The sequence below is a fragment of the Alternaria dauci genome, chromosome 1 (assembly GCF_042100115.1).
Source record: "Alternaria dauci strain A2016 chromosome 1, whole genome shotgun sequence".
Lineage (NCBI taxonomy): Eukaryota > Fungi > Ascomycota > Dothideomycetes > Pleosporales > Pleosporaceae > Alternaria > Alternaria dauci.
The window spans coordinates 2,861,180-2,875,902 of NC_091272.1; the positions used below are offsets into that span (position 1 = coordinate 2,861,180).

At 52.1% G+C, this 14,723-nt stretch overlaps 4 protein-coding genes across 4 annotated transcripts; 2 read left to right on the forward strand and 2 right to left on the reverse strand.

Moving 5' to 3' along the window:
• Positions 1–3,957: 3,957 nt before the first annotated feature.
• On the reverse strand, positions 3,958–6,425 carry ACET3X_000890 (uncharacterized protein; the record flags this gene model as incomplete). Its single annotated transcript, XM_069448235.1, has 8 exons — positions 3,958–4,074; positions 4,204–4,278; positions 4,383–4,493; positions 4,560–4,613; positions 5,052–5,338; positions 5,388–6,165; positions 6,222–6,273; positions 6,325–6,425. 8 exons carry the CDS (start codon positions 6,423–6,425, stop codon positions 3,958–3,960), a joined length of 1,575 nt encoding a protein of 524 aa, XP_069311132.1.
• Positions 6,426–6,773: 348 nt separating this feature from the next.
• Positions 6,774–7,770, forward strand: ACET3X_000891 (uncharacterized protein; the record flags this gene model as incomplete). Its single annotated transcript, XM_069448236.1, has 3 exons — positions 6,774–6,861; positions 6,925–7,471; positions 7,521–7,770. The coding sequence occupies 3 exons, from the start codon at positions 6,774–6,776 to the stop codon at positions 7,768–7,770; spliced, it is 885 nt and encodes a 294-aa protein (XP_069311133.1).
• Positions 7,771–8,637: 867 nt separating this feature from the next.
• ACET3X_000892 (uncharacterized protein) lies at positions 8,638–10,460 on the forward strand (the record flags this gene model as incomplete). Its single annotated transcript, XM_069448239.1, has 4 exons — positions 8,638–9,357; positions 9,406–9,982; positions 10,031–10,347; positions 10,398–10,460. The coding sequence occupies 4 exons, from the start codon at positions 8,638–8,640 to the stop codon at positions 10,458–10,460; spliced, it is 1,677 nt and encodes a 558-aa protein (XP_069311134.1).
• A 1,621-nt stretch (positions 10,461–12,081) lies between these two features.
• On the reverse strand, positions 12,082–13,493 carry ACET3X_000893 (uncharacterized protein; the record flags this gene model as incomplete). Its single annotated transcript, XM_069448240.1, has 4 exons — positions 12,082–12,428; positions 12,495–12,946; positions 13,282–13,346; positions 13,395–13,493. The coding sequence occupies 4 exons, from the start codon at positions 13,491–13,493 to the stop codon at positions 12,082–12,084; spliced, it is 963 nt and encodes a 320-aa protein (XP_069311135.1).
• Between the last annotated feature and the right edge of the window lie 1,230 nt (positions 13,494–14,723).

The window sequence follows — 14,723 nt, forward strand, 5'->3', positions numbered from 1 at the left end:
TCATGTTAGCATATACTTCGAGTACTAGCAGGAATGCAGGTAGCATTGACTTACGAATCGCACTACTCAATTCTGGTGATCATGGCGCAGAGAAGACTTAGAACTCATCTTCGCTATCATCGGGATTCTCGTCCGACTCGTCCGACTCATCCGACTCAAGCCCATCCGAGGTGACCTGTATGTCCGCAGGATCCTCTTCGCTCCGTCCGGACAGCTCCAACTCGACGAGGTTGTTACTGAAAATCGGATTTGCCGTATCATAGATAGAATAGAACTGATGGATCAGGGCGGGATACACAATGTTCCTGTGTGCCAGGTCTTCAGCTGACAAGGCCTTGGGATCCTCCGATGCCCCTATGATTTCCTTGGTGGTAAATTTAGCAGGATCCTGGATACCCCCATTGACCGTCCAAGTACAGCAAGGGCGACCTAACATCTCACAGACCTGACACACGTTCGAATCCCCAACCCTCTTGCAGCCCTTCTTGAAGACGCCGTTGGCGTAGGCTACATCTGGGAGCATAGTGCACACGTCGCACTCTTTTCGAGGTTCACCTATGGCGCGAGTTGAGAACTTTCCAAACTCACCACCAACCTTTTGCAGCTTTAAGTGACCGGATTTGAGTTCCTTCACGATGACGCTAGAAGGTTTGAGCGTTGATGGGCGTAAAATAAATGGCTCGTTTGAACGCTTGATCGTGACCGCCTGGTTGTGGAGGTCAAATCAGCGAGGAGGACGTATGCACGGCCAGCCAAGCGAGGTATCCATGGTAAGGAGTGGTTTGGCGTCTTGTCGAAAAGCCACTGCAGGAAGGCAATGGCTGTAGCATAGCTCTTCAATGCTTCAGGAACACTGGTGTCCACAAATCTAAACATCTGGCTAGTCTGAATGTATCGAGTGCGCCATTGTCCAGAATTTGGAGGATGCTCCCACTCAATTCGAAAAGCAAATGAGCTTGCCTGTTCCCAGTTCGAGAATGGGCCAATTCCAGAAAGACGTGACCATGCGCGTGGGTGACGGCTTCCATCCGTGTAAACCTCAACAATAAGATGATAAGGGACGTTGGCCAGCGGTGCCTTAGTGCCATCCTTGCTGTCGGTCCGGAAGTTGAGACGGACACCCCCGTGCTTGCCGTGCCTCTTCTCCCAAACAGTCACTTGACGCGTCGTTTGTCCAGGTAAAACAGCACTCGCATGGCTCAGTTCCCTAGGTTTGGCGCTGCGAAAGATTGCCACAGGAATTGACTTTCCATTTTCCTTGACCTTGATTCTCGTGTCGGTGCGAATGAACAGGATCTGGTCAGAATATGACATCCATTCTTCTAAAGGCGAGCTGAAGTTGGCACCTTCATACACTCCAAACCCTTCCCGAGAAACAGCCCCATGCCACCCGGTCTGTTCAAAGACGTGGCTTGCGATATCAGTGAAGTATTTGGCATGGTCAATGGCCGAGAGTAATCCCGAAGCATCCGATCTGCTAGCACGGTCCAAGAATAATAAGCTGCGATAGGTTTGACAAAGATAAACAAATATCTGCTCAACTAGATGGGCGAGATCTGCCAAATCCTCTTTGTGGAGAATGCACACTGCGAACATGTACAAAGATGCGGAGTTTTGAGTCAGCTCACCATACGTGGAAGCCGTTGACTTGTGGCCTTGCCAACGGTCGTGGAAATCGACAGTCTTGCCGACGTATGCATAGTGCGTGTTTGGTTTCCAATGGGTGACCAGAGAATCTGAACGGTGGACTCGCATGTAGACACCGCCTGTCTCTTGAGTGTAATCGTCGTCGATGTCATGTGTGGCAGCACCTACCAGATCACGCCAACCAAAGTCTGGGTCGTTGAGAGTGTCATAGAGGCCTGCTTCCCTGATGCCCTTGATGATAGCCTTGGAGATAAAATCGATGCTTCTCTTTTGGATGAGGTCTTCAAACTTCGAGCCCATGAAGTATGCGGGAGAATGGTGAAACGCGGTCAAGAGCGCATGGATGGTACGCCCCAATGTACTCTGGTCATCGAAGTATCCCGCATCCACTGAGTGGCGTTGAAGTCAAGAGCATCAAGACTGATATGGATTGGCCAGTCTTTGAACTCGGACCTCCAGGATTTGCCTTTCCATACATCATTGGCTGATACCCATTCGTTGTTTACCCACACCGTTTTCTGGGTCTTGGGGTCCAGTACCCAAGTTCCAGTGACGCCCTGAATGAAGATCTTGGCTTTCTTCTCGTTTCCGTATACTTTCTCTTCTATGAGTTGACCTTGCATGCCCTGGACGAACTTGAAGCGCGTCGAGACGACGTTGAAGCTCCGATTGATAGTGCAACCAAAATGAGTCGTCAATCTGGTGTGCGGACTAGTGCTGGGAATAGTGGCGCCGTCGTCGATCCATGAAGCAAGCTCGTCGAGGGAGGAACCGGCTGTAATGTGAGGACTCTCTCCGCGGGATAGGAATGGCATGATGAGCGTTGTTCAGTAACGCCTGAACAAGGAGATCAGTCAGTAATGAGATTAGACCCTAAATGTCGTGTTACGCTCAGCTTACATTGGTGGGGGCCGTCCCGAGAGCTGGCGGTGTTTATCGGTGAGGCTACGGGAAGGTGAGGTAGGTCGGTTGGGGTAGCGAATTGGACGGTGTTTGAGCGTTGCAAACACACTGAAGAAGCCTCGAAATATTTAGTAGTGAAGAGTGCGAGGAACTTTAGAGCTTACTGTAGCAAGTGTGCCGCAAGAGTGGGTAGAAAATTGTGGGCGAAGGGCAAGGTTCTACACGTAGCCTCAGCAAACGGGTTGTGGAGCGGGCAGGAGCGAGAGAGTGACTCGCCACTACTGCAGGCACCGGTCTGAAGGCCCACGTGAGAGAAATGGCACGCGAATCCAGGAGACAAACGTGAGCTCTGACATAATACCTAGGTAGCTGGTGAATACGCCGTCACAAACAATGCCTAGGTAGGCGCCTGGCTCATATCAGTATGTCAAGATATCCATAAGCAGGCTAGAAATAAGAGATCATAGAGTCAAGTCGTGCTTAGCACAGCCCTTGCACGCTATGGAAGCGAAAAATCAAACACCCTACCAGGCAACTACAGGAGAGTAATCTATCTTCCTTGATAGAGCAATACTCTGCCTAGGCGACTACAGGGGTTCGACTTTTCCCTTCTATAGCGTGCTTGTGACACTGTAAAGTATGAATCACCCTGTCCTATGCACTACATTAGATCCGCTATCTAGACGCTCAAGCCAGTGTACTTAGATACGTGAGATTTGAAAACGTAAGACATGAATTGAACATCGTCTTCTTGTTTGTCGGCGCCCTGTACAATCGGTCGGCCGCCGGGTTTCAAGTAATTGCGGGACTGCTATGGGTCTGGCGGATCAATTCACTGGAGACTCTAGTCAGTGCAGCAACAAAAGCAGCTAGAATATATGCACGCTGGAAGCATACATCTTCGAACGATGCGTCGAAACGGGAGGCGCACCGTGGCCCAGCAGCATACCTACAAAGACCTACATACGGTTCGGCGACGAAGAGCATAGAACCATCGACTGGGCGATGGTAACGAGCGCTAATCTGAGCAAGCAAGCATGGGTCGATGTGGTGAACAAGAAAGGAGACATGTGGATACAGTGATGGGAAGCGGGTGTTGTCGTCTGGCCTCTTCGTCCTTACAATGCTGACGAGAAGCCTTGGTGTGCCAGTATGCAATATCTGGAACCGGATAGGAATGGGCACGCCTGAAGCGGCTATGGAAATTGATGGCAGCGCTATTGCAGTCGCTGTACAGAGTATGTGCAGATTCCTAGGCAACTTCGCCATCAGCGTACCGGGCACATTCACCATACGAGCATGTCGATGGAAGCATTTGTTGTCCTTGTCCTCTGCAAGGTTATATATACCATAATACAGCCATGGCAATGCTCCAGCCTTGCGAGTGCCTTTGCAATTATCCGACGCTTATTTGTCGTGCTTGGCCAGTATCTGCTCGCCTATCTTGACGTACTCGTCCTCGGCTTGCTTCTGCGTGGTACCAGCGTCGACAAGCTCCTTCCACTTGTTGTATTTGGCCTTGCCCTAATCGAAGCGTCAGTTCGTGTCGCTGCGTGGCTGCTCGAAGTTGCCCGGGGAGTGTGAGAAATGGTAGGTAGGCGGTATGTTACGACGGAGGATACGGAGGGATAGAAAAGGCTTGCGAGAACATACAGCAAGATCGAACATGCCAGGCTTCTTGGCCGCGCTGAAGTCCTTGCCCTCTGCTACCTTGGCGTACGCGTACAACTATAATCACAAACAAGAGTTAGCATCTGCACTCCTTGATCTCGAGTCGGATAGTACACCAGTCTGGAGCGGGAGAGATGGAACAAGAGAATTCAGGCACGCACTTGTAGCTGCTCGTCGTTGCTAGGACCCTGCTTTCCAGCCGCCTTGAGCTTCTCGCCCATGGCGCTGACCTTTTGGTAGGTCTCGGTGTACTTGGCTCCTGGCATTTCGGTCTGTAGTACAAGTATTAGCCCTCGTCCATTTCGCTGTTTCAGGTTCATATATCGGGTCCTTCTTACGGCGGTATATGTAGTTGGTGTAGGGTGTATAGAGATGTAGGTGGTTGGGGCGGACTAGTTAGAGAGAAGCTTGGGATCTTGCTGGCTGGTAGCGCGGGGTCAGATCAGGATTGCCCCACTATGTGATCTGCGGCATGACGTTTCCTAGGATACACCACATGGGACTTGTACACATGGGCACTGCACGGTTGTCGTTCACGAGATCATGCACGAGGTTTCCTTGAATTTGTATCAAAACCTATGGAATGTATTGTCATGCCTGAAAACGCCGTTGCGGTGCCCCGCTATATGGAGCCCTTGACGTTTCTCATGTATCGTTTGTCGCCGTCTTCTTGGGTATCAACACTCCCCCTTCTCTAGTATCCGTGCAGTGAGCGTATTAAGCTACCAGGCCAACAGTCTCCCAACTGTTCATGTGCATGTGAACCCACTTATGTAAAAGTGGAAGAGTCACCAAATGATATTCTAGTGCACGCCGTTGACACCATTAACACCGTTAGTACCGTTGACGCCATTAACACCATGCACCCCGTTTACGCCGTTGGTGGCTGGGGCTGATTCGAGCTTCTTCCGGTATAGCTCCCCATCACATGCCCTAAGACGCTCTGCAGCCTGCTCTGGGGTGATGTCACGCTGAGGCTCGGCCATCATCTCGTAGCCAACTTGGAACTTGCGGACTGTGGCACTTCGCAGGAGCGGAGGGTAGAAGTGAATGTGGAAATGACTCGACTCAATCTCATCAGCTGTGCCGCTGAGGGGAGCTTGGTGAAGACCCATGCCTTGATTTTGTTAGCCACTGTGTTGCAAGTCCGGCTACAGCTGACTTACTGTAAGGGAACTGAGTCTCAAAGAGGTTATCGTAGCGCCTCGTAATTTCTGCTATGCACTCTGCCAACTGTGCTCGCTCGTCCTTGGTGAAGTCGACCAGCGATCGCTTGTGCTGCTTAGGAACGACCATGATCTCAAACGGCCACACTGCCCAGTAAGGCACACCCGCCCAAAAGCTCTCATTCTCAAAAACAGTACGCGTCTTCTCTTTTGATTCCAATTCGGCATAGTCGACGAGCATGTGGGCGCCTCCTTGCTCTCTGCGGTATTTACTCAGTTGTACAAGTTCCAATGCAGGCTCTTCCGGTAGGGATGTGGTAGTCCAGACCTGGCCGTGTGGGTGGGGATTTGAGCAGCCCATGGCTGAGCCCTTGTTCTCGAAAATCTGCATGTACCGATACTGAGCATTCGGGACTGCCAGATTGCCCTGTGATAGGGGTGGAAGAGTGGTAGCGGATGCAAGCTTGGCTAGTGGCGACTTGGGATCCAGATGTGCAACGTAAATGTTTGTCCAGGTCTCTATTATGGGAACGATCTGCACCGGCGACATGTCGGCAAGAGTAAGATTGTGAGAAGGAGAGAAGCAGATAACATAGCACTTTCCAGTTACGGCTTCAGCTCGGAGTAATCTAGAAGCGAGCGATCCGTCCTTGTTGCTGGGGTCGTACTCCTGCTGCTCTTCCATGACGGCACTGTAGTCGTTGACAAAGACGAAAGTTTTGTCGAATTTGGGATTGTGCTCGCCATTTGCCCGCGTGTTTGAGGGGCACAGATAGCACTGTGGTTTGGTTAATATGGGCACTGGACGAGAAGGAGTGCCGGGCGAAGGGATACCTTTGGGTCATACTCTGGGAGGGTCGTCTTGGACGGAGACTCCTGCATGCCTCTGTAGGTGTTCAGTGGGCTGTCGAGTCGCCAGTGCCATCAAGATGCTTACTGCCATGGCCGCTTTGTGCGGTGCGGAGAAACTAGTATCCAGCTTCCTCGTAGGATGTTGAAGCGTCTGTGGGAGATGTCGTTGAGCACAGGGTCGGTCATGACGGGCAAAATGTTCCTGGTGCGGGATCAGGACGGACAGTGGTGGTTAGTAGTGTATATATACAGACTGGAGAATACGGCAAAACAGACGCAGGGGCAGTATGCATGGCTCACGAGCTAAATAGATGCAAGTGACGCCAGTCAGTGAAGGCCTGCACGCTAACCGGGTTAAGCTTTGGCTGTTGGCGGGATGCTAGCCGAGTCGAGTAGCGCACCCTCAGGATGGAGGTTCCCGAGAGCTTGCGCGTTGCCTTTGAGGACAGCAGAGCCTCTCCAACAACCCACGATACCTGCCGATTGGAGAATTAGCCCGCGACCCGTGAACGCAAGGGTTTTCTCAAGCCCAACATGGCGGCAATGATGCCGAGTGCCGCAACGACTGGCAACCCATACGACAGCGATGCCGTAGAGCGTGACCTGATTGATCCCGACGATGGTGTGTCGCATGCATGCAGCAGTAGCAGCAAGAGGCCGTCGACGACGAGCTAACCACCACCAGCTACCCTCGATGACCTCGACGACCCTCTGCAGGGCACGTCGGACCGCGCGCCGCTGACGGGCAACATGCAGCGCGGCACTGCGCAGACGCAATCCTACCTGACGTCGAGCATCCCAGGCGAAGACCGCCGCGCACCCACAAACACCATTGACGAGACGGTATGGGAGACGCTGTCGCGCGACATCTTCGCCATCTGGGAGAAGATGAAGCAGGTGCTGTATCCCAAGTACCTGCTTGGCGGTATGATGCAGCGCGGCGGAGGCATTGGCGCAGCAGAGCGCGGTGAAGCCGACGGCTTTGGCGGCGGCCTCAGGAACATTGCAGGGCGATGGCCAGATGCAGATGTCATCCTCCAGGGCGGCATGAGCGAGGGCCTGCGCGACTGGGATCTCTGGGGCCCGCTCATCTTCTGCCTGCTGCTCAGTCTGTTCCTCTCGTGGGGCGCAAAAGGCGATCAGAAAGACCTTGTCTTCTCCGGCGTATTCGCCATGGTCTGGATAGGCGAGGCAGTTGTCACGCTGCAGATCAAGCTACTCGGAGGCAACATGTATCTTCTCTCTGCAATTCTACCCCCTTCGCATACTAACACACTCCAGTGCCTTCTTCCAGTCCATCTCCATCATCGGCTACACTCTCTTCCCGCTCGTCATCGCCTCCATCCTCAGTGCTGTTGGCATACCCATGATCGTGCGCATCCCCGTCTACCTTGTCCTCATTGCCTGGTCGTTGGCAGCAGGCGTGAGCATCATGGGCGGGTCGGGCGTGGTGAGGAATCGCGTCGGCATCGCAGTATACCCCTTGTTTGTGTTTTACGTGGCTCTGGGCTGCCTCTGCTTCATCAGCTAGTGCTGAGATGTTGTGCATGGAAAAGTATCGGGACATGGTACACCACTATGTGGCGTTTCGGGCAAGCTGTGGAAAGGTCTATTGATATCTTGTGCATATTTACTGTTTACTCCAATACAACGAATGCGATATGTCAGATGCGTCTCAAGACGGACATGGCCGTAAACTCGACGTACGTTCCCAAGTAGCGGTAGACGCACGAGTTGCTGCTACCCGTGTTCATGTTTAGCCGTGTGTCTTCCCCACTTCGTCATTGGTCTTTGCAGCGACAACACACCACGGCCGACCGAAGCGCCAGCACTTTGCACCCAGTTAACCATTCACCATACGCTGCGCGCCCCTTCTGCACACTTCTCGTTACAGTTGCGTTCTCGACTCGACGGGGTAATTAAACACTGTTGCATTCGGCGCATTGTAGGGGAAATTTGGTACTAGAGCGCATTGACCGACTCCACTAACCACAAGGCCCATCTGCTCTGCTCTCTTCCGTTGAACGATCCAAGCCTGCAGCTCATAGCCACGCCCAGTCTCCGACCTCCTTTCCCTACCCCAAAGGACAAAGAGCCTTCACATCGCATTGCCAGCCAGTCAGCTTGCCACTAGCTTTGCCGACTCATCACCTCCGCGCTATTGTCCCAATCGCCCACCGCATCTTGGTCTTCACACGCGGCGTAGTTGCTGTTGCCCGTATTCAAGCCTGCACTGCTTCAATTCACACCCCGAAACTACATACGCAGTCCAGCAACCGACCACGATACGCTTCTCCCTGGCCAACATCTCCGTCACTCCCCCCAGGCACCCTACTCTACAACCCAAGAAGCGCAACCGTGACATCCCCCGCGTCGGGAACACGACATATTCGCCACCATGACAGACGCGCCAGAGAAACTGCAGGCGCCAGCTACAGCTGCTACAGCCTCTGAAGACGCCATCAAAGCTGCGCCCGCCTCTCCAGCGCGGAGCGACAAGAGCAGCGACAGCGAAGGCAAGAATGTGAGAGAAAAGCTCAAGGATACACAGATCGATACGCAGACCACATCAGATCCCACCCCGAGTTCCGATCTGCGCATGCACGATGCACCCAACGGTAGCGCCAAAGCAGGCGATCACAGCGCCTCTGGCTCAGACAGTGAGCGCGGTCGGTTGCGGCGAAAGCGCAGCCGCGAAGACTTTGAAGATGAAGCGGAAGCGGACAAGCATGCGGAAAAGAAGGTCGAGCGGCACGCGCGCAAAAGGTCAAGGGACATTACAGCCGATTTGGAGGCTGCTGCGCCTAGGAAGACTTCTCCCAGTACTATCTCAAGCATCCAAGAGAACGACGGAGACGACCAAATGACGTCGCCAAACAAGACTGCCTCAACGACGACCACGGCCGACAAAGCTTCAGGAGCCAGGACAAGCCCCAAGAACAAGCGGACACGCGATCAGGCTGAGAACGATACTGAAGCTAGCGCAGAAGCTTCGGATGCTGCATCCACCAATGGAAAGCCTGTAGAAAAGTCAGCGGGCGATGAGCGAGACTCCAAGCGATTGCGAGACAAGGAACAAGTCCAACCTACCACTGACGCAACAGAACCTAAGACCAAGGTATGGCGGCTAACGCTACGTGATTGACACATGCTGACACTCCACTAGGCACCACTGACCGGCGGTTTTGCCAATTCTTCCGCCGTGTCCCCTTTTGCTAACATGGCACCGAAACCTCAAGAACCAAAGACGTCCGACAAAGCCGAGTCATTACCTCAAACATCAGACGAAAAGTTCAAAGTATCTGGTTTCAGTGGCTTTGCAGCCTCGTCTACGTCGCCGTTTGGGGGCATTGCTGGTTCCAAGCCAAGTGCCAGTTCGCCGTTTGGTGGGGTGAGCGCGGGCAAACTGTCATCTTTTGCGAGCACTGCAGCTCCTTCGACATCTTCAAGTGGTGGCTTCGGGGCGCTCGGAAGCTCAAGTACTTCCGGCTTTGGTGGTAGCTCTTTTGGTGGGTCTCTAGGCGGTGGTTTTGGGGGCTTCGGTGCTGCCAAACCTGTAGGCTCTTTTGCTGCCCCCGGTGGCAGTTTGGAGATTAAGGGTCTCAAGGAAAAAGAAAAGCCTTTTGGTGCAGCCGCAATCGGAGAGCCTTCTGACGACGAAGATGACGATGACGACGAAGACCCAGAAAAGGCCACAGACAAAGAAGAGCGACAGTCTGGTCAGCCCCTTCTCTCACAGCAGCGTATGTCAAATTCTGTTCACCTGAATTACAGTGCTAACCATTTTGTAGCACATGAGACTGGCGAAGAGGGCGAAGAGACCATTTGGACCGGCCGCGCAAAGCTTTACAATATGGGTGGCGAAGGATCGAATCGAGGGTGGAAAGAGCGTGGCGTCGGGACGTTCAAACTCAATATCACAGTCGACGAGCCGAAAAAGGCTCGTTTTGTCCTACGCGCAGAAGGCACCCACCGACTGCTGCTCAACGCTGCCGTCACAAAGAACATGGTATTCGGCGGCGATGCACAGGGCGAGAAGCCAAAGGACACACGATTACTCTTCAACTCGCCCAATCTGGAGGGCGAGCTGGAGATGCACTTGCTAAAGGTATGTATATTGTTTAAACCTAATATGTGTTTAGAACTGACCTTTTTCAGTTGAGGGCTGAGAACGCACAGCAGCTATGGGAAGAAGTCAAAAGAGTGCAAGAACAACTATAGGATACGTTTATTCAGAAGCGTTGGCACCTTGGGCGTGAAGAAGAAAATGCCGTGGTCGCGAGATCTGGATACGAAACAATTGGTATTGCGCCATGGGGCTGCATTGGGGTCAACCAATCGGAAAGAGGAACATGTTTCGATGACTGAACGAGGGATGAGAGCACGACGCCACGGCATTTGGAGGCTTCCTGAGCGATACCCACTGCACCGTATACATTGGTAGACTGGCGAAGCATTAGTCTTGGCTGCACAATATTTGTAAGTTGAAATAGAATTTCAAGAGATAAACGTTCATTACTACCCATCTCTGCTCTTGATACTGTACCCTGTGGTACTTATCAAAGATGTTTTGTTTCTCGGGTCTGGATTGTAACCATGAGTCGCCGTACCAGGTGCCAGAATCGATCATCTGCACATATCATTGCTTCTTTTAAGGTTTTCTCTTTCGAGAACGCTTGTACGCAAGAGCGACATTTCATCCCCGGCCTGCTCAAATAGTTCAGACTACGGGGTTGTGCTCCGCGGACACACCGTCGCGGTTTTTACCATATACGACAAAGGTCATAATCGCCTATCAGCGCTCGCTGTGGAAGATGTCTGATTGGTGAGGCTTCTGTGGAGAAAGGGCACAAGGCATAACCCGTTGTCTAAATCGAGATGTGGCGCAGAGCCCTGCCCTCTAAATACTGGATTGGACAACGCCATGTACGACGTTGCACGGGGGGGAGCGCTCGCTGCCTGATGCCTGTTGCGCCGCATTCCTTCGCTAATTGGCGCTGGGATATATATGACTGATGACCTTAATCCGCTGAATACACACTTTTGACCTATTCGCGCAGAACAACAACACGGACAGGAAAAGACCAAACGAGCCGATATACCTACTTATATCCACTTTACAACACACCGACTCCAGTCTCCCTCTTGAATAAACTTCCATCAGGTATCCACTTCGAAACGAGAAGAGACAATATTTAAATGCTCGGATTTCTCCTTCCCGCATACTTGACTTGCGGACACACTCACACACGTATACTTGCACCAAGCACAATGGTAAACCAGATAAACCCTCCACCACATCGTCGATGGAAATGGTTGTATGAGTCTCTCCTCCTCAATATAGCAGAGTGGCAGCGAGAACCATCGCATTCTTCTTTTATTTCACCTCCTGCAGATACTACTCACAGTCCAGTAAGAATTCCTGAGACAGAGCTACTTTGAGTGTAGAGCGCTGATCTGGGAACTTAGAAGCCTGCTGTGGCCAGCAGCATGGGGGTCATGAAAACGGGTTACGCGCACGCGTGTTTACTGGAAGAAGGGCGAGGGAATGCCAAGTCAAAGGCATTGCTGATAGAAGGGAGCCAAGCTAAGGTTTATGACAAGGATTCGAATGATGAGAGGGAAGAGGACGAAATCATTGAGCAAGCAGAAGATGAAGATGGCGATGCGCAGGACCATCCGAACCTATCGATGGAATGGAAATGGACTCTAGTGTCAAAACAGGACACTGAATAACGGACCGAAGAGCAGGAGCCCAGATTCGCCGCCATCAGACGTTCTTTTACTCGCGTAGTTTTCAGCGGACGGAATCGATCTAACTTCTATCCCAACGGTGTTTGGTTTATGAGTCGTAGTAATCCAATCCCTGCCCGAGCACTTCGCATTGTGCTCCTTCTCTGAAATCCTCCATTCTACCTCTTCCTGTTACATCCAATACCTTCAGCATTGGCTTCGCTGCATTGACTGATTTCCATATGCCTGCAGTCTTTACCATCTCGCTTGTGTTTGTAAAACCTCGTGCCGCCAAGAATGCTTTGTCAGGCGTCGGATTACCCGTTCGCGCAAATGCTGTCCATGTATCTACAATGTACTGGCTAAACGGAATGTCGTCTTTATCCCGCAGCGGCCGCCCTTGAGAGATGGTAGTACCGAAGACGGAAAGCAGTTCACCAGAGTGGCATTTGTAGACTACATTGCAATTAAGTCAGTAATGCGTTCTACGTCAGCAGATACCCCTAGAGCTGAATGACCTACAGGGTTCGTTGGGATCACCGAACGGATACGCTTCTGTGACTGGCGCCTCGCAGGCTGGAGGATTCGGACTCCAGTCCTCAATCTGATATGCCCTGTCAAACTCATAGCTATACACACTCCTGAATACCCCGTTCTTCACAGCAGTATGCGCCGTGCTTTGGGCTAGACACCTGAACATTGCATCCGTGGCCACCCGGGACGTAAGGTTGAAGAAGAGTAGAGTGCTGTTCGCGGCTTGAGGGAACGGGAACGAGTTCGAAGAGAGAATGGCCGAAGCAGGAAAGCCTTGCGAGGATAGTACAGCAGATATGTTGGACGAAGTGGGATACGAGGTGAAAGGCGATCCGTCGTCACGCATAATGCCAGACATTATGGGTATATCCAATTTGGGCGCTGTCGGACCGAGAGGGAGGGATGTACTCGTCAAAAATATGCCGTCGACCACAGCGTATCTACAACATTATTAGATTGAAGCTCCGCCTCTTTCTCAACTAGAGGTACGATCATGTCTGGTCAATGATTTCCAGGTGGCAGATATTGAAAGCGAAAGATGGTACCGAACCAGGAAAGAGCTAGGATATGTTCTGAGAGAGTACAAGGGACAGGTGAGAATCCTCGGTAGAGCCTGGAGATAATCGATGGACCTGGGGTGGGCAGGTACACATTCATATCTAAGCCTAGAGGTACTCGATGAGACTGGGAGGAAGAGGAAAAATCAAAAGGCCATTCAACAAATACGGAATATGATCTTGAGTTTCTCATTCTTGGGTATGAATGAACGACTGACCTTGCAACAGTCCCAGGTGGCTGTGAACCATTTCTAATGCCCACTAAAGCAAAAGGATCTGCTCTCTGTAGGCAGGCGACAGTGTCTTCCCCCCTCAATGACCCACAACCTACTTCAGTGATGGCTGCCGCAGTTCGGTTTGTAGCTTCTTCTATCGTTAGGTACCTGGAGAAAGTGGAGGCGTACTCTACGCCCTGTGGTGTGCTCATCATAATCGCCCCGCAGACCTTGTCTCGCGCTTGTGGTGATGCAAGCAGAGCTCTAACCGATGCTGCTCCTGCACTCTGCCCGAAAATAGTGATTCTGTCCTTGTCGCCTCCGAAATCCTCGACATGCGCGCGAAGCCAGCCAAGCGCAACGCTCTGATCATGAAGCCCGTAGTTTCCGGTTAATGAAGTGTTGCTAATTGCCAGAAAACCCAAAGTAGACAATCGATAGTTTATGGTCACCAGAACGACGTCTCCCCGAGATGCCATGGCGCTACCATCGAATGTAGTATCGCTGGCTGCCCCTCCTGTAAAGCCTCCGCCATGTATCCATACCATAACTGCCTTTCCCTTGCGCGTTGCATTGCCAACATTGGGAAGATGCGGAGTCCATATATTGAGTGTAAGGCAGTCTTCAGTGCACTTTGGGGCTCCTCGAATCCCACATCCAGACTGTATACATTGCGGACTGTAGTCGAGCGCGGTGATGTTGGATCCGACTGCGGGAGGAAAGTACGTCGAGTGGGCGAAACGAGCTGGGATCGAGGCGTATTTGATGCCGAGGAAGCGGAAAGACGAAGAGGATCGTTCGCGACGGCCTACAATTCTTGCGTTGTTAGTCGCTACTGCTACCTGACGATCTCGATCAGTTCCTGCATTGGAACAAAGTACTGGCAAGTAGGTTTCGCAAGGGTAGTACCCCAGTTCACCATGTGCAGTGACTGCTGTGCAGTTCGTCGTCGAATTGCTGCCGACCCAGTAGACGCTAGCATTGTAGGTGGCGTTCGCAAATTCTAAGTATCGGAGGAAACTCAAGTCCTCAAGATGACCTTGCGGATCCCACAGTGTTGTGCCTAGAGCAGCGCACTTTGAAGTCGCAGCGGAGTAGTTGAATGGTGTGCTGAGCAAGATGCTTGCTGCGCGTCGAGTTGTGAGGCTCCCATACAGGTCATTGTGTGTAATGATTGACAGATCTGATCCAATTGATTGCGGAGTATGAACGACTGCTGCGATAGAGGAGAGGAGAGTCAGTGAGATGGTGAGAAGACCAAGGAGTATGGCCATTGGGGAAAGTGAGGAAAGGACAGGTTCTCTCTGACCCCGCAGGACCTGTTGACGGCAGGCGATATATCCAGGAAGACGGATCTATTGCTTCCATAGTGCGCGGGTAATATATTGCCTACAGCACATGGTATCACGCCTATTCGTGGGATATATGGCGGCTTGACAGGCCAC